We start from the raw sequence: 22,843 nt of genomic DNA, 5'->3' as shown, positions 1-22,843 counted from the left end.
GGTTAAGTGGCCTGCCTCACATTCCCTGGCGAGCGGGAGGGAACCTTCAGTCTTTAGACTTAGGTCTAGGCTCCCATTTACTGTGCAGTAGGTTTGCTGAAGCACTTTGGCATTATCTCAAGACCACGGTTTGATAGCCTTGAGCAGTGAGAGGAGCACACACATAGAGTTCAAATTCAACAAATACTTGGTGAGTATTTTGTTAGTAAGCAGTAGCTCTGTTTTGAAATGAAATGTTTTTTCCCCAGCTTCTTATAAGAATATTATGAGGGGATGTTGGTAGATCACGAGAACAAGGGGCTGAAGAACCGACAGAAGTTGCGGAGACGTTAGTGTACTGTAAATGGTGAGTGGGGACAGTGCAAGACCCACTGATGGGGGAAGAGAAAATCTAGTTGGAAAATGGAGAAAGCCAAAAAGTTCTGCAGAGGAAAGGGGAGGATAAGAAGAGTTGCAACTCTGCTTTCGTGGATTCTGAGGAGATACATAGGTACAGTGTGACCTCTGAACTTCATAAGCAAGAGAAAATGAGAAAATGGTCAAGTTTAAGATTGTCACTGGCTGGGGCGCCTGGGTGGCTCAGCGGGTTGAAGCCTCTGCCTTCGGCTCAGGTCATGATCCCAGGGTCCTAGGATTGAGCCCCGCATCGGGCTCTCTTCTCAGCAGGGAGCCTGCTTCCCCCCTTTCTCTCTGCCTACCTCTTTGCCTGCTTGTATCTCTGTCAAATAAATAAAATCTTTAAAAAAAAAAAAAAAAGATTGTCACTAGCTGGCTTTTGCAGATCACATCTCATGAAGCATAGTACAACAGATGCTCATAAGTAGTTGTCACTAAGAAAGGTTAAATTGTGTTGTGTATACTTAAGATGTTGGAATATTTTCCATGAAAAGACTTCAAACCCGCTGTCTAAACTGGGAATACTTGCTGTTCAAAGAACTCAGAATGACTAGGTCTCATGTCTTAGGCATTGCTCAATAGGGAATCTGCATTGATACTACCAATTTTCTTTTATAAGAACTCTTGCAAAGGAAGCTGGGAGCCAGTGGCTGGTGAATTGGAAATGAGAGAATACACTGTTTATAATGTATTTTCCCTTAAATATGAGTTATAGATGTTTCTGCATACTTATACCATGTTTCAGTATGATTTGTTTTATAGGCTCAAAGAAAATGTTTATAGTTCTGATCACGTCCGACCTCTGTTCAAAAATCTTCAGTGATTCCCGTGTCTGATAATTGCTAATAAAAATAGTAGCCACTCGGCATTGAGGGTTTGCTCTGTGTTAGGTACTACTGTAAGCTTTTTACATTTGTTAGCTCACTGAGTCTTTCTTTACAACAACCTATGTAGGCGTTTTTTGATTTCTGTTTTACAAACAAGGCAAAAAGATTTTGAGTGGATTGTCCAGGACACATAGCTAATAAGTAGTAAATCTGATTATAAAGTCAGCTTAATTTCAGAGCCCTTACTCTTGTGTACCAAAAACAAAGAAACCAATTTTCGTAAACTAGGATTGAAGATACTAGCGCAGTCTACCTTTCCAGCCTTTGTATCCATGACCACAAGACACATAAGGCCAGCTTCCCTTCTAGTGATACTGGATTCTATGTTGTTTTTATTTTATCCATTATTCTGCAGACTCTTCAAGTTTGCTCATGTGAGTTTCTGTCATTGGAAGGCTTTTCTTGCTTCCTTTTTACCCATTTGTGGCCAAGCCCTGCTGTGTAGAACCGTGATAATTTGCTTATATGTTTCCACTGAAGTGTAGATTCCTTGAGATTGAAGACAAATTGTTCATCATTGAGGTCCAACATTGCAGCTAGTTTAGTGTCTTGTATATAATGTGTATTAAATAAGTGAATATGTGTATTTAAATAAAAATGAATTTAGTAATCATTTTTAGCTCACTTGTTCCTCACAGTGCACCTGGTATTCTTTGGAAATGAAATAAATAAAAAACAGCTCACAGGGTCGTACCCCAGACCAAAGAAATCATATTCTCTGGGTGGCTCAGTGGGTTAGGCCGCTGCCTTCGGCTCGGGTCGTGATCTCGGGGTCCTGGGATCGAGTCCCGCATCGGGCTCTCTGCTCGGCGGGGAGCCTGCTTCTCTCTCTCTCTCTGCCTGCCTCTCCATCTACTTGTGATTTCTCTCTGTCAAATAAATAAATAAAATCTTAAAAAAAAAAAAAAAAGAAATCATATTCTCTGGAGGTGGGGCCTAGGCATCATTTTGTTTGAACCACACATAATCCCGTGCTTGAGAATCACTGATCTAGCTAAAGTGTGCTTGATTTTTGCATTGTGAAGTGGAGGTTCAGAATAATGATTTGGCCAGTTCTGATTGAGAAATCAGTTCGTGTTAGCACATCTCCTGTTGCTACCAGTTTTGCAGGAGATTACTTGTTATACTCCAGCATATTTGCTATTAACCATATAGTAAGACTGTGATTAATTAGTAGATAATAAATTGTACTGAACTGAAAAAATGTCCATTTCTTGCAAACGCCTTGGACATCTTCTAGATGAACTGTTACTTGCCTGAAGTAATGGCATGACCGGTGACTTTTATTGAGATGTGTTGGATAACTTGTCATATTTCTGAGGGAGGAAATTGCTGAAGCTGAATAAACGAGCTCTCTGGTCTCCTGTCATTAACTGTTTTCAGTAACTGTTCTATTTAGGATATTAAGTACCCAGAGTACGTGGAAGGTTGCCCTGCGTCAGTCGAGGGATAAAACATTTTGTAAAGAAGTCATTTTACATTTCTTTGACTCACTGTGTCTCATATCATCCTCACAACCCCTCTAGGAGGAAAGTAGAGCAACTGTTTCACAGATGAAGATAACTGAGTCAGTGAGAAGCTCAGTCACTTAGATCAGATATTTAGTAAGTGGTCAAGCTGGAATCAAAACTCATGACTCCTTACATCTGACCCAGTGCCCTTTTCACTACTCCATAGAACATCTTTGTCAGTATTGAGTAAGACTCTTAAAACAGTGGCTAGGATGTGGGTCATTTTTGAGGGGTGTAGGCAGAGAGAACCAGAAATAGAATGTTAGAAATAAAGTAAGGCAACAGGCAGTTTAGCTGCATGCATTGGGAACCATAAAATGTTTAATTGCCATTCACCAACTAATGTGTTTCCAGAAATCTGAAATAATCTGATATAAGCAGATATTTTTTTTGAAAATTCAAACATTTAGAAGAGTGAAAAATCTGGGGATAGTGTGTTCAGCAGGAGGAGAGATAAGGAAATTTTGGTATATTATGGAACTATGTAAAATCGATCTGTAAAAAACTTAGTGACATAGGAAAATGCTTATGAACTTATGCTAAGGAAAAAGGTATCAATTATGTATAATACAAAGTATGGAGGAAAATACATGATTGTAGGTGTCTGCGTGAAAAAGAAATTGGATTGTAAAACAGTATACCAAAATGGTAACAGTATCTAAATCTGGTTGGTGGGATTAGAAGTCATCCTTCCTGGGGTATCTGGGTGGCTCAGTCTGTTAAGCCTCTGACACTTGATTTTGGTTCAGGTCATGATCTCAGGATCCTGACATCAGCTCCCTATAGGGCTTCGCACTGGGCAGGGAATCTGCTTGAGATTCTTTCCCTCTGCTCCTTCCCCTCTCCCCACCCATAGAAGCCTTTTTTCTCTGTCTCTCTAAAATAAATAAATAAATCTCTTTTAAAAAAGTAATTCTTTCTTTATTAAAAAAGGTTCTTTTTTTCCATTTTTCCCCCCACAGTGATTATGTATTTTACAGTTAGGAAAACATATTTCATAATAAAAAGATCATGAAAAAGCCTTTGGAGAAAAAAATTTGTCAGTGTTGCCAGTGTTTGTTGGTGATTATGTCATGGCTTAGAAAGTTCTGGTATAAATACTGAGCAGTTAACATCTTTTCACTGCATTTTTTATCACCAGAGGCTAGAGTACTAGACTTCTAGTGACTTTAAAGTGCAGTATATTTTATTGTTTTATTTTGGGGTAAAACTATGTCATGTTAGTTTTCTTGTGTGTATTAGTACTTTTTTTTTTTTTTTTTTTTAATGAGCTTTGGAATAAAGCCTGAGAAATCAGGAAATATTCCTGCTGCTGTCAGCCCAGTTAAATAACCAACTTGATCATTGTCCAAAGGCAGAGTGTAAATGGTATAAACACATTTTACTTTTACAACAAAATTTAATTGGTAGACTTTGATAGAAATTATGTAGGTATAAAAATCTGTGTTATTTTCTTCTTTGCGATAGCTTTATAGGCTTAAGATGAGGATAGATTTACTATTTGTTTAAATTTCCTATGATTATTATTCATTTTAGAAATAATAAGGACAGGTACCTTTTTATGATGGCTAGGTACCAAACTCATAAAGAAAACGTGGCATTTTTTTTTTTTTGAGAAGTGTACTATATGGCCATTTTAAAAAACTCTTAATGTTATTTTAAGTATGTTAAACTTTACTTTCAGATAAGAGAACAAAATAACACAGTTGATAAATAGAGAAATTGAAATAGAATCTTTAAAAGTGAAAAAAATAGGGCGCCTGGGTGGCTCAGTGGGTTAAGCCGCTGCCTTCAGCTCAGGTCATGATCTCAGGGTCCTGGGATCGAGTCCCGCATCGGGCTCTCTGCTCAGCAGGGAGCCTGCTTCCCTCTACCTCTCTCTCTGCCTGCCTCTCTGCCTACTTGTGATCTCTCTGTCAAATAAATAAATAAAATCTTAAAAAAAAAAAAAAAAGAAAAAATAGAATATTTCTTCAGTTTTTTAAAAAATTTAACTGAGGAAAGTTTGTTAATTTTCTTTTCCTTTTTTTTAGTTTGTTAATTTTCTTTGAAATTTGAAGATACAAGTTGAGAAAATGGTTTTCTTGGTCTCTCTATTTGGGTCTCAGAGTTTCTTAAGTAAAAGTATATATAATAGTGCTATTATTCTATTAAAGAAAATACTGTGAGACTGACATGCTACCTACTGTGCTAACGAGGCACCTTAAAGAAAATAGTATTATAAATTTAAAATATGAATCCTTTTGGATTTGGGTATAATTTAGTGCTGACTACATGGTCGGAGTCTGGGAGTCAGGGAGTCTGCCTGCTCTAAAGGATTTGAGGGGGATACAGATGGTAATACATGATTAAGTTAAAGATGTAACATTATGAGTCTCTGACAGATTTGATACCTCTGTAATCTCCAGGTCACACGACTTGACATTTTTTCTTTATTATTTTTATTTGAAGTCGGAGCACCATAACATGGTGTGGGAAGTGAAGACAAATCAGATGCCTAATGCAGTACAGAAACTCCTGCTGGTGATGGACAAGCGCACTTCAGGCATGAACGACTCATTGGAGTTGCTGCAGTGTAATGAAAACCTGCCCTCCTCGCCTGGATACAACTCCTGTGACGAGCACATGGAGCTTGGTAAACAAAAGTAAAAGTTTTTTAGGGGTCTGAGATTCATATTCTATGTTTGGTCCACTTCTCCACCTACCTTAAACCGCTTCAAAGTATGTGAAGTTTTTGTACCTTAGGAGTTTTCAGCATTCCACTGTTACTGCTTATAAGATATTACTTAAAACTAATATAACTTTGGGCTGTTTATGGTCATCATCAGAACTCATTTACAAATTATCAAAGTAAGCCACTGTCCTGGGTAAAGGTCGGGCCATTAAACACCTCCGGAAAATCCTGCGTGTGGCTCCTGTGATTTTTGAAACCTGTTGGTGAGCTCAGTACATTGTGCTCGGCCACCTTGTGGCTGGTTTGTGGCTGCGATGGGCAGGTTACAGCGGACCCTTGAAACTGGAGGATCTGTCATTTATGGTCATCAGTGCCGCCAAGCTGCCCATGGGATGTGTGGCCGGTAGAAGTGTGTAGGTAGGACTTGGAATTGTACTGCTAGGAGGTTGGTATTGAAGAGTCAGCAGCCGTTGAGTGACCTGGGCTTGTGGCCCTGCTTTTCAGCTTGGCTCTGTCTGCATTTAATGCCCGGCTTGCTGAAATGTTTGCAAACCCCCGAGAGGCTGTGATCATCTTCCCTTTACCAGGGATAGGACAGAGGAGACTACGTGCTGCTGCACTCTTTGGGAATTTGGAGATACTACAGCTCTTGGGACATTTCCTGCTTGAATGCTGACGGGTTGCTGGGCCCTGTGAGTCACCGAGTGGTGGGTGCCATTAAGCACGGAGCGCCCATTTGTTCGGGTAGTTGCTTCTCCACCAGCCCACCAGTTTCAGGAGGATATCAGGAAGTTGGGGCCAGTGGGTGACAAAAACTCGCACCCCTCCTCATTGCTTGGGTTTAAAAGCAGTTAATTTCCTGAGCTCGAAAGACAAATGAACCCTTTCTATACAGTAACTAAAGAAGTGCTGGTCCAAGAAGGTTGTCAGCAGTGGGGAAAGGGGGATAGCTAGGCCAGAGTGAGAGTTCCAGGGCAGAGTTTGCCTAATGTGATGTTTTTCAGCTGCTCAGTGAAACGGGGGTGGCTTCTACTCCATTTACTGAGTGGATATCCTGAATTAATACTTAATAAGTAAGACATTTCAGCTTTAATAGGCTGTTCTGAGATATCTGCCTTGAGTAAGAATTCTGTGTCTGTACTTTATAGTAACAGCTGATCAGGACTCCTAAGGCTAGAAGAATTTTCTGTTTTACATATTGAAGGGACCCAGTGGATCAGCAGTTTGTTGTAGGTGTGTTTCATGAAGTTTTTTTCAAGACCTGTAAGATGCTTTCTCTTCTCTCCTTTAATTTTTTTTTAATACAGGTTTTTTAGAATTCAGTCTTCGCTGGCGTTCATAGCCGTGGTGTGTACATGAGCCTTGGGAACACACCCTTAAGAAAACATAACCAGTAGTTATCATTGAGTTTAGAATTTCTCAAAAGAAATAATTCAGCTTAGATTAAGTTGAATAAGTAGTACCTAAAACTTATAATATGACCTATTGATCTCATCTTTAAAAATCTTTCTCATTATTGCAGTAATCTTCCGTAACAGGGTAATAAAGAACGGGAGTAAACCCATGTGTGTACATAAAATGCCTTTTTCCTCATTAACTTGTTAACCTAAAAACATCTTTGGTGGCCTATGGACTAATGCCAGGTGAGCTATAAAAAAAAAAAGAAGTCAGAAGACACAGACTTTTTCTGGTCTGGGAAGAGGTATGGTAATTCAAGTTCGTTAGTACATTTACATCCGTTTGGTCTGTTTTCTGTCAGGCTCTGTTGACCCTTGAATGTAGAAGGTGTCATTTTTTTAGATAAAAACTTCCTCATCCAAGAAAACATTTCAAATTTATACTTCCCACAAAATAAATTAGCTACATTTAAGGACCTCTCTTCCAGCTGTAATTTTTAACATTATTCCCTGTATTAGCAATTTTCTTCTTATAATTTTAAGTATGTTTCTTTGCAGATGACCTCCCTGAACTTCAGGCTGTTCAGAGTGACCCTACCCAATCTGCCATATACCAGCTAAGTTCAGATGTTTCACATCAAGAATATCCAAGACCATCTTGGAACCAAAATACCTCAGACATATCAGAAAATACTTATGGTGAAAATGAGGTGGATTGGCTGACTGAATTAGCAAATATCGCCACCAGCCCGCAGAGCCCACTTATGCAGTGCTCGTTCTACAACAGGTGGGAACACTGACTGTATTGTTACTGGAAATGTCTGTCATTACAGAGAACTATTTTTTTTTCTAGTTTTAAAAGTAATAATACTACTAACCATCTAATGAGTGGTTTACTGAAAGTAGAATTTATAAGTCATTCGAATTAGGTTCTTTGTTCTGTAGTGATTATAAAGCTTTTTCACCTGGCATCATGATTTCATACTTTGAGAAGTAGATAAAAGGGACCAGAACCGCAGAGTCAGAAATATTTGTAAGTATATTAAAGTCATCAAAAAATAAACCAGACCAAGAAATACTTTTATTAGATACTTAGGCTTATAGAAATGAAAATTACACTATGTCTAAAAAACCATAGTTGTAATAAATGTTTTATTTTAAAATCTTAGCAGCCTTGAGTTTGGTTCCTTTTGGTCTAGGTTTATTTTCTTCCACAGTGTATGTAACCTTACGTTACCTTACCTGTTCATGAAAACTATAATTGCTAATGTTAAATCTAGAACTTCATAAAAGTGGACTGCCATTGGTGAGCACCACTATTTCATATACCCAGACCAAATTTTCTGCAAATGAGTTGTTCGTGCTATGAAATTATGGAAGCTTTGAACTAAAATTCGTAGAGAGACCTTAGTGAGTAATGTTTCATTAATTGTCCGTAAAATTAGAAAATTATCTATGTGACTGGGCACCTGGGTGGCTCAGTTGGTTAAGCGACTGCCTTCGGTGCAGGTCACAATCCCGGAATCCCGGGATCAAGTCCCGCATTGGGCTCCCTTCTCCATGAGGAGTCTTCTTTTCCCCTCTCATTCTCTATCCAATAAATAAATAAAATCTTAAAAAAAAAAAAGAAAGAAAGAAAATTATCTATGTGAAAATACCTAGATAAATATGATAGTTTGTAGGAGAGAGAAACGGATTTATACTTGCGTGGGTAGACAGACTAGATAGTCCATATGAGGTGATGTAGGAATAACTGAATTTTGGTAGTGCTTCTAACTTAATGTAATTCTTTGCTAAAAAATAAACTTTTCATGTGTGAAACCCTGGTTTTCTTGCAACCCATTAAATTATTTTGTTTTTCCTCTGTTCAGTGGGGTGTTGGTCTCCATTAGGACAAATTCAATTTAGTTAACTAAATTTCTCAGTTTAATTCCATGGGAAATTTCCAAGAAAAATAGTCAAAAAGCTAAAAATTTGTTTATAATGAAAAACAAACAAACCAACCCTGACTTTCCTATTGGACTTTCTTTTTCCTAGTTTAGTGATAACACTTTATTTATTTATTTATTTTTAAACAGCAAACTTAAGAGAATTAACAGTGTAGCTCACGGAAAGTTGAGTAAACCCCTCAGAAGATAATCGATATAAATAAAAACATGAAGGAGTAGTTCCCCAAAGATAGAAACTTATTCTCTGCAGCATCTTCTGTGCTTCCCTTCCTCCTGGGGAACAAGACCAAGAGTCAGGCTCTGCTGTCTGGCCTGCCTCCTCACACTGTCAGCGGCTGTTCATGCAGCTTCTTACAGTGTGTTAAACAGTGTTAGTAAGCTTTGGATGTCTGAAGTCCGTAACTGTACAGTACCAAGGGGTTAAGGACAGGTGCCATTTACATTACCCCTGCATAGGTAGAGGGATGAAGAGACCAGTGGTGTTGGGTGTTTCAGACACATATGGCATGTTAATTTTTACAGAATGTTTAGGCCATACACATTTTAGAACATTGCCTTGTTACTTCTCCTTAAATGGTTCAACAGAAGAACTCATGACCCCCAGTTTCTTTTATTAGTCCTAAAGGCAGGGATATACTTAAAGACATTTAGCAGTCTGGCCATTCTCTAATATCATAAAGGTCTAAATGTTGGGGCGCTTGGGTGACTCAGTTGGTTAAGCAGCTGCCTTTGGGTCAGGTCATGATCCCAGGGTCCTGGGATCAAGCCCCGCATTGGGTTCCCTGCTCAGCGGGGAGCCTGCTTCTCCCTCTCCCTCTTCCTGCTTGTGCACGCGCGCTCTCTCTCTCTCTCTGTCAAATAAATAAATAAATAAATAAAATCTTAAAATAAAAAACAGTATTTGTATTTTGAAATCCAGAACTGGAGAGTTTTTTTTTTCTTTTAAGATTCTATTTTGACAGTACAAGCAGGGGGAGCGGCAGGGAGAGGGAAAAGCAGGCTGAGCAGGGAGTCCAAAGTAGGACTTCGTCCCAGGACCCAGGGATCATGCCTGGAGTTGAAAGCAGGTGCTTAAGTGACTGAGCCACTCAGGCGCCCCTAAGGGGTTTTTATTTAAGAAGGGACATGAACATGAAAGCATAGTTTTATAGACCCTTATCAAAAAGTAACTTCTGCAATGGCATAATGAAAAAGTGTTAGTGAGGATAAAATAAAAATCGTGGGGCTAACACAATCTCTCAGGGAGTAAGGGAACACCTGGAAAGTGAGATGTCCCTCCCCCTTTAACCAGCTAAGAGGGTTAGTACAGACATGCACATACTTTGCTCTGTTACGGCCCAGATTCCTTCCTGTTTGGCACCTCCGAGAACTGTCCTGATGTGGGCCCTTCGGGGTGGGTTGTTCTCCCAGATCCTGCAGTCTTCCTCCCTGTTGCTCTCCGAACTCCTGAGCTGAGCACATGGTGCCGCTCACCCTGGCTGGGCAGGCTGCCTACTGCTCCCCCTTCTGGGAAGGATTGGCCTTTTTCTAAGGTGGTCCTGGGGGAGAATAACTAGCCTTGTGAGTAGATGCTTTTCCATATGTTTGTATCAGAAAACGAGAAATAGTGTCCATTACAAGAAGTTGCAAATAAGCTGCTTTCTGCTATAATAAGTTGAAACGTTTTAGCTTCAGGTAGTTCATTTCCTCTGCCCGGTGACAGGTGGTTGGTAGGTGGAGGGTTCCGTGTTGGTCCCGTTCAGCTTAGATGCCCTGTTCATACCGACGGAGTCAAAATAGAGGAGAGAAATGGAGAGGGAGCCCTGCACGTAACCCTTCATGAGTGAGGGTATGCATGTTTGTGTGTACTTACTGATGTAAAAACGTCTGAATAAAGGAATAAATAATTTGGAATTTAAAAATACATGGCTAAATTTGAAAAAAGAATGGTATTTAGCATGTGTGAAGAAGGCTTGGGTAAGAAGTTAAGGAATAGTGTTCTCCAAGTGAAATCTTGAAGTCTTTACTAGTGTTTTCCATAAGTGTCTTATATGTGTAAGTTGGTATTAGGAATATGAAGTTCTTTTCATCAAAAAGAAAGATCTGTGTGTAAGGACCTCTGCTTTATGGTTAAAACCGCTTCCTTATTTTAGATCATCTCCTGTACACATCATAGCTACTAGCAAAAGTTTACATTCCTACGCACGCCCTCCACCCGTGTCCTCTTCTAAGAGCGAGCCAGCCTTCCCTCATCATCACTGGAAGGAGGAAACACCAGTCAGACACGAAAGGGTGAGTGTGTTCATGAGCATAAACTTACGAAGTTTGCACAACAGTTGAAATATGTTAACTTTCCTTTTCTCAGAAGTACTTAGGAAGCACGTACAGCTGGGAAATTGTCTCACTGTTCTAGCGATCGGGATTCCATTTTATGTTTGTTACCAGTGGGAACGTATGTTGAACCAAAACTTTCAAAAAGTTCAGTTTTCAAAGGCGTTTTTTTCCCCTAAGTTTACAGTTTAAGTTATCTATTCAGGAGGAGAGAGAGCGAGCCAGAAGCCTTGAGATAAAGACAGATATTAACAGAATATGTTACAAAATTAAAAAGTTTCTGATGTTTTTCTCCATAGGCAAATAGTGAGTCAGAATCTGGCATTTTCTGCATGTCCTCCCTCTCTGATGATGATGATTTGGGCTGGTGCAATTCCTGGCCTTCAACTGCTTGGCACTGTTTTCTGAAAGGTGAAAGAATGCTTGAATTTTTATAGCTGACTTGTATAGCATGCTAGGCACATACCTAATTTTCTTTTCTTTTTTTTTTTTTACTTAAACTTCAGGCACACGACTGTGCTTTCATAAGGGAAGCAATAAGGAATGGCAGGATGTTGAAGATTTTGCTAGAACCGAAGGCTGTGATAATGAGGAGGATCTCCAAGTGGGCACTCACAAGGTGGATTTAAAATTCGTAAAACTTGCAAGTCTTTCAGAAGGCAACCTAGGCTCAATACTAATCTATAGGAGCATTCTCTGTTTACTTTCGTGCCTAAGTGACACCTTACATTTTAGGAAGAGGTTTTGTGACTCTGTGTTACGGCTCAGCCAGATGGAGTACCACAGTGACTTAAGGCTTACCTTTGTAATCATACTTTCTCAGGTGGGAAAAAGATGTATTTCTTAGCTGTTTTTGTATGTTCTATGTTGGGGGAGACTAAACTGGCATTTAAAATAAAATGAACAAATGAACCAAGGCTTTTTCTTAGGTAAGGTACAAAGGAGTTAATTCCCAAATGGATAATTGAGAGTTGATTATATTAAGTTACGTTCTAAATGATCTGATAAAATACTGGCATTTTTTAAGTTGATAAGCAAAAGCTGTAGGTGGCAGGTGTCAGAAATGTCAGTTGGTATCTTTTTAACATCTTAATTTCTGAAATCTCGGAATTCTCCATCTCTACTAGAGGCAGAGAAGTTGGGCATGTGGACTGTGCTTGTTTAAAATTCCTGTTTTGATCCTGCTGTTACTTACTGTTGAGACTAGAGAGAAATAGTCCCGACTCAGCTGCCTTCCGGTTTCCCTCTTGCTGCTCTTCACTTGTATTCAAGATTGTCTGGTCTGACTTCAGCCTCTGCCATTCTGCTCAAATTGTCTCAAAGGTTCCGAGCTTCATTCTGATTTCTAGTGAGACTTCTTGCTTTGTTTGGCATCTTTGCAACATTTGACTCGTCTTCTCTTGATTTGTGTAGCGTGGCAGGGATTCGGGTCCCTGCTGTCACCGTCTCTGTGACTGGTGGCTTCTCCGCCCATGGTGCTGAGTGTGAAAGAAGGTTCTGCCCCTTGGCACTTCTTTACCATTTCCTGTGTGCCCATAGGGTCATCAGCAGCTCCTTGGTGGGCCTGTGGAAGGTGCTCTGTTGTTGGTCATAGACCTGAGCTCTGGTTCTGGTTCTTCAGCAGCTGTGTGTGATCAGTGTTGGGCGGACTATCAAGCCTGCTGCGTGTTGGCTTCCTGATCTGTAAAATGGGGCTGGATTCATTTGGATGTCTTGTAACCCTAAGAATGAGAAGATTCTGTAAGTTTTTTTTTTTACAAATATATGGCTGTAGCCTTCCCCCACATGTTGGACATCTGCACGTGCTTATCAACCAGTCCTTTATGCTTGACTTGTTAGTATAACGGAGACTGGACCCACCTTTTTCTTCCCCTTCTTGGCCTCCTTTCCCTCCCTTCTTCTTAACATACTGTTAACCTTCTTAATTGGTAGATTAAAAACCAAGAAGTTGATTGTTCTCTTCTCCATCCATAGTTAGTGGATCAGTTCTGTTTCCCTAAAGATGCTTTGCAGTTACCCTTCTCTCCTCCGTCACTTCTTCCTCCCGCTAGTGGAGGAACGGTTGTGTACTAAAGCTTGCCGGTGACCTGTCGGTCTCCTTGGTTTCTCTGTGAATTTAAGGGTAGGGATCCTGTGTAGTTAATGTGTTTCCAGAACCTAGCACCTGGCTTGTGCCCACTGCTCAAATATTGGTTGAATTTAAATTTAGCCTGGTTCTACCACCACAGCCCTTGTCGAATAAGACTAATGGGTTTCTTTCCTCTTGTCTTCAAAGAAATTGGATACCAGAGGCACCTTTTATTCTGCAGACTTTATCATCTTCTTAAAGTGGACCGTTGTTAGTAAAATACTTTAATTGACTTGCAGTACCCTCTCGAAGGAAGGTTTGGGCACTTCCTCAGTCCTTAAAACTCACCTTACTAACTGGCCTCTCCTTCTTGGGCTTTTTTGCCTCACCTCTGAACTCGCCTGTATTTCTAGCAAATACTTAGCACTCTGCAGAGCAGTCACCAGTTTCAGCTGTTCCTGGCATTGAGGCACATTCTTCTACCTTCTGGGTTGCATTCCTTTAAATCCCAGTTCCAGTGGGAGCCAAATGCTCTTTCTAGTCTCTCTTGCAGTTTATACCTCCCTTCATTAAAGTCCATTAGCATTGTTTACACTTCACTTAAAATGCTAATTCCAGTCTGCTTTACATGGTAGTGATTTATAGATGAGCCTTTCATCATCACTGGGTGGAAACCAAGGACCCTACAGGCAGGGATCCTGTCTTGTTTATTGTGACCTTTTCCACAGAGTCTTACATGTAAGGAACTTCACTGTGTGTTGATTTAAAATTTGCCTGTTGTTCACTCTATGCATGTATTTTCAGGGCTATGGTTCTGATGGTCTAAAGTTGTTATCACATGAAGAAAGTGTATCATTTGGCGAGTCTGTACTGAAGTTGACTTTTGATCCCGGTACAGTGGAAGATGGCTTACTTACTGTAGAGTGTAAGCTGGACCACCCTTTCTATGTTAAAAATAAAGGTAGGGCTTCAATTTGAATTTATAGTAACTTTTTAAAGAAAGCTTCTTAAATCTATAACTATGTCTTGTGTCACAATTCTTTGATGATTAAGGAAAAAACTTGAAGGGCGAACTTCTTTCAAACTTCAGAGAACTACCCTAGGAAGTGCCTTATCATAATACCTACTGATGTGTATGCGTTTTAGCAGGAGTCAGGCCGGGTAGGAACTCTTAGACTCGCATAGCACACTATATAAGCAGCTCTCTGTTACCTTGGTATAGTTTGGGGAATGGAGTGTTCCAGTAATTGCATTTTGGTTTAAGATTACCAGATATGCTATATATCTGAGTCACTTTTCTGAGATCTGTTACAACATCACCATGTTAAAAATGATAATTCAGAGGCAATATATTTCATGGTCTCAGTCATCATCATCTATCACTTAACTATCTTGTAAATTGCTGGAAATGCCTATTGATGAATTCTGTGTATTAATAAAATGCTGAATTAAACTAGTTTTGGAGAGCTTTTGCATTGCTTGAAGAAAATACTTGGACTTGCTTTTTGGCAAATATAAAGGATATGTTAAAAATCTGGGACTTAACTAATAACTTCTTATTTTTAAGGCTTGGAAGTGATAGGTATATTGTAGAATAAATAATTAGGGTCCCTTCTGTCCATCTCTGTCCTTTATGTAACTGCTGTTTGATTTAATTTTAGGTTGGTCATCATTTTACCCAAGCTTGACTGTGGTACAGCATGGCATTCCATGTTGTGAAATTCATATTGGTGATGTATGTCTACCTCCTGGACACCCCGATGCCATTAATTTTGATGATTCAGGTGTTTTTGATACATTTAAAAGGTAACACTGGGTTAATTTTTTTTTCTGTTAATTTTTACCTTTAATCTCTTTAGTGATTGCTAAGTCAGATATTTAGGAAATTAAACCTAAAAGATTTGAGAATTACAAAAGGACTACTTAGAGGAAGTATGTACATGATTAAATGAAAAAATAGGTAGGTAGTATAAAATAATAATTCAAGGGGAGCTTTTCACAGAGTAGTCATATAGGAAACCCGGGATTTCATAAAATATTTGATATTAGATTAGGAAAAAACCATACGTTATGTGACCAAGAACTATAGAGATGAGTGTTTTGATTGTTATGTATATAATAGTTATATGTATAAAAAATTGCTATATCTAGCCAGCTGTTTTCACCAGACCACAAGTCTCCTAATAATGTTCTTTTTTTGTAATTAATCGTTATCTTTCTTTTCTTAACTGTTTCTTTTAATATTCATTTCAACCAAGGGCATTAGTTGCATGAATGAACAAATAGTAAAAATAGTGAAAAATTGACATTTGGAAAATCTTAAAGAGGAAAGTGATTTTTTCTGAGAACAAAGTAAGTATGCAGGTGTCCTGACACTCAAGAAGGCTGATGTGATCAGCTGTCTTCAGTTTGTGTGCACCTTTTCTGGTTTTAGCACTGAAAGGCCCATGGCCCTGGTCGCCGCTCAGGCCTGGGCACGCTGGGGTCGTGAGTTACCTACACCTAGGGATTAACCAGAGAAAGTGTGTGTAGGTATCTGGGATTTTAAAACTCATTTTTTTCTTTACGATAATTATTAAGTAGAGAATTCAGAATTCCTGCTGGCCTATAGGTTTTATTTCATTCATTTTAACATAAAACATAATGTTAATAATATACCTTTATTTCAAAAGGATATGTGAGGTATTGTTTTAAAAAAGCAACTAGCACAGGCCCTGACACAGGTTATATGCTCTGTAAACATCTGCAGATTGGAATCTAAATGCCATTTGATTATGTTCTTCATACATACTGTTCTAAAAATTATAGAGAAATGAGACAGTTTGAAGATCTGATACTCTAAACATTCTTAAGATTTTGGTGAGAATATTCTAGAGACACAGAAACTTTGGAATTTGGCTTTATTTTAACACTGAATATCTGTAATAGTTGTACCTAGGGAAGTGCATGTGCCCTAGAGAAGCAAATTCTCATAGACATGCACCAGGAGAGATGTAAGATCATAGCTGTGTTGCTCAGGATAGCAAAACCGTGGAAACAATGCAGTTGTTCATTGCAGCGATTCAGCAGCTGCAGAACACATACATAAATAGTGATGTAATCATATGACAGAATTATAGGTGGAAGAACAATGAGCCATAGCCAGACATTGTAAAACATGAGTCAATTTTAGAAATAATGTTAAGATTAATCTCAGAGATATGCATTATCATTCCAGTTTTTATGGAATCAGATGTTCTGTGGAAATATATCTAAGAGAATTTTAAATCTAATTACATTTATGTAATTTTTACGCAGTATGTTATAATACACATTGTACAGTTAGGGATTCAGCGATGTAGGAGGGTGACTCATAGGATTTAGTTTGTAGTCACACTCATGCCTAAGATTTCTTACAGTGAAGGGATACAAAGCAAAATCACAAAAAGGCAAGGCACGTGGGGTGAAGTCTGGAGGAAGCCAGGCTTCCAGGACTTGTCTCCCAGGGGAGTCACACACGCGTGCATCTCTCTCTCTGCAGTGTGTGCTAACAGCAGGTAGGCCGGGGTGTCAGCCTGGGAAGCTGTTGGGCACTCTCGCCAGGGCTTTGCCGGGAGCTGGTCTCTTAGGCTGCCTCGGCCTTGCATGTACCGATTACAGACTTTCAAAAGGAAAGCAGGTGTTTAGGGCAAACCATGTTGTTCGTACATGCAGTTTAGGCACGGTGAGCCACTCTTACCAGTTGTGGAATGATGAGAACTCTCCTTGAAATCCTAAGTCCAGATGCTGGTCGAGGGCCAGCCTTGCATGGATGCCCTCGAAGGGAGAGCAGTCTCCCCTGCTCTGTTAACTCTTTGCTGCATAACAAGACTTTTACATGTTACGTGCTGATACAGTTGACATATTAACATGATTAATGCTGCTGTAGTGTTTATATATTGTGTTTATGAATTTTTTCTAATACCATACTGAAAAAGTAAGGGGATGATAAACTGTTCAGCAGAGTGGTTTTTCTCTGAGGGATGGCAAATGGAACTTTAGTGAGAGAAATATTCTATTTCTTAATTAGTTTGTGGGTTTACGCATTTATTTGTACACTTGATAACATAAAAGTTCTATGTATTTTTTATCTAGCCATGTTGTAAAACTTTCCTTTAAGCAAAAAGGAACACTAGGCTAACTCATTCCCGCTTTGCCAAGATGGTAGGTTCCCATCACTTGGTCCCACTGAGTGGCAGTCATGCCTGAGATGACCTTGGACATTGGTCTTGTTTTGTTGTGGAGTGAAGCAGCATCGTCCCTTCTGCTCCTCATAAAGGAGTGGAAAATGGGCAGTTTGATCCAGGGGAAACCATGACAAAGTTGGGAAGCATGAAGTTGCTTACATTCTCACTGTGGATTAGATTGACTTCGTGGGTGAAGGGAGGTACTTCCTGGCGTAAGGAAGGCAAGAAGGGGAAGAACGGCAGGAAGAAGAAACCCTTGTCTGAGAGGGAGCCCCGGGGTAAATTCCGGGGAATCTGGAGCTTTGGGGCCAGCTCTTAGGTCCTGCTGTACAGAGAAGGACATTTGAGTATATTTTAGCTTGGTAAGGACCAGAAGTCAGCACAGACGAGCTCTTAAACACAACTTCCAGTTCATTTGTGGAAAGGAAGCTTCGGAGAGCATGATTTGGAGAAGCCCATTTGAGCCACAGAATTGAGGCCGGTCTTCTGGCATCAGGCAGTTTTCAGTCACTTCTCATTCTGTGAAGTTGGCATTTCTGTTCCAGTGTTAGAATTTAACAAACTTATCAGGAGCCCGACTGTGCCCCCAGGACTGTACACATGTCAGCTGAGGTAATCCGCGCCCAGTGAGATGACATCTCCCTTTGCTGGGGGTGGAGATGGGGCACCATTAAGGAGCTAAAACAGCCATTAGTGTCAGAACCAGGTTTCAAGTCTGTGTCATCTGAGGACTCCGAGTTTAGTGCTCTGTTTACCAGTCTAGGTTCCTTCTGCAGTAGCAGTAGACACCCCAGTGAGTGCCTGCGGGGCGCCAGTCTCCGCTGAGTTCCATGGATGCTGTTGTGGTGGCTGCACAGCTGCGCGCTCTGTGCGAACATTCCTCTCAGAGACGTTAACTGATCGAGGCGCGGGGTTCGTGACCTTCTGCCTGCCCAGCCCCGCCGCTAGTAAGTGCAAGAGGTGGGGTTGAGCCCAGTTAAAATCCTACGTTATTACGTTGTACGGCATTTACCTTCTCAGTCGTCAAATATTCGAGAGCCCGGTGTATGTGCCGGGCATGGGGACTGAAGGTCTGGGAAGACGGGGCCCGCCTCTTGCTACCCGTCTGAGGAAGAGCAGGCCCGGGGCTGTGTGCGGCCCGCGTGACCGAGCTGCGGAGCCAGGCCACCTGCGCCCGCACATCAGCTTCGCGCGGCTCCGCTGGGGAAGCGGGACTCAGTCGATGAATTTCGCTGCGGCCTGTGAAACTGGCTGTGAAATGATCATGTGGAGGGACGAGTCCGCGAGTGGCTCACAGACTGGCGGTTCACAGAGCTACCCCTGCTGTGGGGATCTCCTTGCTCAAGTGACAGCTGGCCAGGCGGGCAGGGTGTTGCAGGGAGGCCGCAGGGAGAGTGCGGGCGGGGCTCCCCGCGGTAGGCGCACCCGGCTGTCGGCTGTCGGCTGTTGGGCTGTCCGGATTGTCCAGATCCTCGAGGCTGGCTTTTAGACAGTCTGGGTCCTGTTGTAATGCTTTTGTGACATCAAAATCCAGAATTCTGTGATTACGTATTTCAGGCTAAGGACGTTGTATCCGTAATGGAAACAGGGCAGGCTCCATTCGAACCACTAGATGGTAGAGTTTTCATATTTTAGTAGTTCATGAGCTTGCCTGAGAATTTTGTTAAATCTTTTTTGGTATTTCACATTGTAATCATACTTTTTTGGTGGAGATGAATAATTCCATGTCAGGTTCATTTATAATGCTTTTTTAATTTTGCTGTTTTTCTCAATTATATATGGGAGGGGCTTGAGGATAGCAAAAATGGTTTCTTTATTGTAATCCTGACTGCTAAACATCGATCAGATGGTTTTGGAGTCATATTTATGTTGATTTCATGTGATACCTTAAAAAACCCCCACAGGAGTGGTTGATAATCGGTAGGGAGTCATTTTTATTGTGTACAGTGAATGGCGTGGGCCTCACACGCTGCGCCCGCTCCGACCCTGTCTCTGGAATAATTCGTGATCTGTTGCTTTACCTTTAGGCAGATACTTACTATTCCTGGAGCTAATATCAACCTGTTGTGATAGATCCCAGAATTTCTGTTTCAGGAAGAGAGTGGGAGAGTAGGGGCTAGATTTAGAATAAAAGTTGTTTTTTAAATTTTATTTATTTATTTGACTGAGACACAGAGGAAACACAAGCAGGGGGAGTGGGAGAGGGAGAAGCAGGCTTCCCGCAGAGCAGGGAGCTGGAATCGGGGCTCGATCCCAGAACCCTGGGATCATGATCTGAGCTGAAGGCAGACACTTAACGACTGAACCACCCAGGCAACCCTAGAAATAAAAAGTTCTCTATTAAGAGAAGAGGTATAAGCAGTGGGTGTTAACACATTTGGAACAAAAGAAATCTTGGACAGGTGTAATCTTTAGGTTGTCTTGTCTACATTAGCTCCACTTTTGAGGTAGTATTTTCGGTGAACCTGATTATCATTTCTTCACCTTGAGGTCACCCGGGGGCAAGGCGGAGCACTGTGGTTTTGGTGAGGAAATCTAAGGGCTTTGGAGGTGGAAGGATCGGATGGGGGGCTGGATTTAGTAGTGTGGGGCCTTGGGGTAAATAGTACTTGTTCCGTTCTTGGCCTGTTTATTTAAAGAGAGGCTAAGGATACTCGCTAAGTGAGCTTGTTGGGAAAATGAGAGAATATGGATAGCTGGTTTCCATGCTCACGTAAACTGAATATACCTGCCAAAATACGGAACCTGCCTGATGAGTGCAAGTTCTCACTTACAAGTTATTAAACTGTGTTCTAAATGGATGGCCTTTAGGGGTGATGGATGTGTACATGACTGTCTTGATGTAAACAAACAAAATTTTAAGTTCCTTTAGCTGTATTCAACTGCTTTTTAAAATTTTTTTTAAGATTTTATTTATTTGACAGAGAGAGATCGTAAGTAGGCAGAGAGGCAAGGCAGAGAGAGAGAAAGAGAGAGGGAGGCACGCTCCCTGCTGAGCAGAGAGCCCAGTGTGGGGCTCTATCCCAGGAACCCCGGGATCATGACCCGAGCTGAAGGCAGAAGCTTAACCGACTGAGCCACCCAGGCGCCCCAGTGTGTTCAACCACTTTTGACTGTCCTTCCCCACACTTTGCCTTGTCTAGCAGCTAGTCCTCAGGCCTGGTACATGCCTGCTGCTCCATCTGAATTTTCTAGCTTTATTTAGAATTCTGTAGGCCAAGAAATCAGATTATCAAATTTGTCAAAAAGTGAATTTAAGCAGTAATTAAGCGGGTTGTGTGGGATCTGGAGGAGGTACTTGCTATGGATAAAAGTGTGCAGATTATAACATTCTTGTGGGGGGCTTGAAGTTTTCTTAACTTTTGTAGTCTCTGTAGATTTAAAAAATAATAATTTTAGTCCGTGCAGATACAAGCTTTCAGCTTACAAGCAACTATCAGTGGTGAGGTGGTTAGAGTTGGGTAACATACACATTGACGTTTCCAATCAGATGTTAAGGGTTTTGTTTTTGTTTTTTAATCATGTTTTTACAAACCAATTAAACTGAATTAAAACCATGTTAATAAATTTTTTTTAGCTATGACTTCACACCTATGGATTCTTCTGCAGTCTATGTGTTAAGTAGTATGGCTCGTCAGCGTCGTGCATCTTTGTCTTGTGGAGGGCCTGGAGGTCAAGACTTTGCAAGATCTGGACTCAGTAAAAACTGTGGCTCACCAGGATCATCACAGCTCTCTTCCAATTCCTTGTATGCTAAAGCTGTCAAAACCCACAGCTCAGGGACTGTGAGTGCCACTTCTCCTAACAAGTGCAAAAGACCAATGAATGCCTTCATGCTTTTTGCCAAAAAATACAGAGTTGAATATACTCAGATGTATCCAGGGAAAGATAACAGGTAAAAAGAGTATTTCTGATTCTAATAATTAACACTCAGTACAGTTTTACAGGAACTGGGGTAGTTAAGTAAACTTGTCCTCCAAAAGCTTTTATTACTATTTAAAGATTTTTTTGACTTAGCATGAGAGAGGGGCAGAGGGAGAAGCAGCAGCCACCTCCCTGCAGAGCAGGGAGCCTGATGCTGGGCTTGATCCCAGGACTGCTGGACCACGACCTAAGCCAAAGGCAGATGCTCAGTTGATTGAGCCACCCAGGCACCCCCCTCCCCCAGTAGTTTTTATTATTGAATTCATTTCCTTAGGTTGACTTTAAAAAGTTTGGAATTTTTAGGGTCATGGGTAAATATTTTATAATACCTGGAGAGAATTTGGGTTATCTAAGGATCTGCCTTCTAAAATAATATTAAATGTTGTTTGCCTATTGGAAGTCACAGTTCTAACAGCTGTCTTTTCCATCTTTCTAGAACAGTTTCTTGTGTCAGATCTCAAGGATGTCATTACAACTGTGTCATACTACAGAATGGGCAGGCAGTGGCAATTTGGACAAATGTAGAAATCATTATAAACTGCCAAAGATGAAACTCAGAACCCAGGGATAAAGTTGACTCCAGTCTTTTCCACTCTCTCTGTTTATCGCTTAACTGATCTCTTAGTGAGCGTCCTCTACTCATTCCTTCTCACACCAGCCTAAATTCTTCCTGTATTTAAATTACTTCTTCCAGTTTCCCCAGTTCCCTGACAATCAAAGCTACTGTTTTCCTTGATATCCTTGAAAAGCCAAATGATTAGCCACGTAAAATAACTGAGTTTTGAACTCGAGGTTGAATGTCTCATGAGCTTAGCTGCTACACAGAGGGACAGGGAGTGGTCACGGTTTCAGATCAGCGTCACCATTTGGTGTCTGTAGAGGCCCTGAAACCCTCACCACAGGACAGCCAGTTACGGCCACCACTGCATGGTTCCAGATCTCTTTTGTAAGAACTTCTAGGAGCTCCTCTGCGCACCTTTCAAATGCACAGCACAGCGGTACTGACCGCAGCCGCTGTTCCGCACCTGACGGCCCCACGGCTGGCTGACTGCACAGCTGAAGTTTGTACCTTTTGACCCCCTTCACCCATTTCGTGCACACCCCACCCCCGGCCTCTGGCAGTTACCAGTCTGTTCTCATGAGCTACATTTTTAAGGATTTACATTTAAAAAAAAAATATCTCAAACCAAATGCACTTCTTAATTTTTTTAAGACTTTTTTTTAAAAATTTATTTGATAGAGATCACAAGTAGGCAGAGAGACAGGCAGAGAGAGAGAGGAAGGGAAGCAGGCTTCCCGCCGAGCAGAGAGCCTGATGCGGGGCTCGATCCCTTGACCTGAGCCGAAGGCAGAGGCCTTAACCCATGAGCCACCCTGGTGCCCCCCAAATGGACTTCTGATTTGGGAATTGATACCTAACGTTTCTTACTGATTTAACTGGTAAATGTGTCAACCGTTATGTGGTACCTTTAACCCATTGTAAAAACTGGGTTTTATTTTGATAAAGGAAGATGCAATACAA

The 22,843-nt window shown here is 40.9% G+C and overlaps 1 protein-coding gene across 1 annotated transcript in view; it reads left to right on the top strand.

Annotated features, from left to right (window-relative positions):
- The window catches only part of HBP1 (HMG-box transcription factor 1), a 29,334-nt gene that overhangs the window by 2,931 nt on the left and 3,560 nt on the right, over nucleotides 1–22,843 (top strand). The window contains exons 2-9 of the mRNA XM_044245811.1: nucleotides 5,246–5,429; nucleotides 7,424–7,652; nucleotides 10,947–11,085; nucleotides 11,424–11,535; nucleotides 11,631–11,743; nucleotides 13,997–14,153; nucleotides 14,854–14,998; nucleotides 20,975–21,292. Of these exons, the coding sequence (XP_044101746.1) occupies nucleotides 5,246–5,429; nucleotides 7,424–7,652; nucleotides 10,947–11,085; nucleotides 11,424–11,535; nucleotides 11,631–11,743; nucleotides 13,997–14,153; nucleotides 14,854–14,998; nucleotides 20,975–21,292 (1,397 nt within the window). The remainder of the gene's footprint in view (nucleotides 1–5,245; nucleotides 5,430–7,423; nucleotides 7,653–10,946; nucleotides 11,086–11,423; nucleotides 11,536–11,630; nucleotides 11,744–13,996; nucleotides 14,154–14,853; nucleotides 14,999–20,974; nucleotides 21,293–22,843) is intronic.

This window comes from Neovison vison, chromosome 4 (assembly GCF_020171115.1).
Source record: "Neovison vison isolate M4711 chromosome 4, ASM_NN_V1, whole genome shotgun sequence".
Lineage (NCBI taxonomy): Eukaryota > Metazoa > Chordata > Mammalia > Carnivora > Mustelidae > Neogale > Neogale vison.
This window is presented reverse-complemented; position numbering and strand designations above follow the sequence as displayed.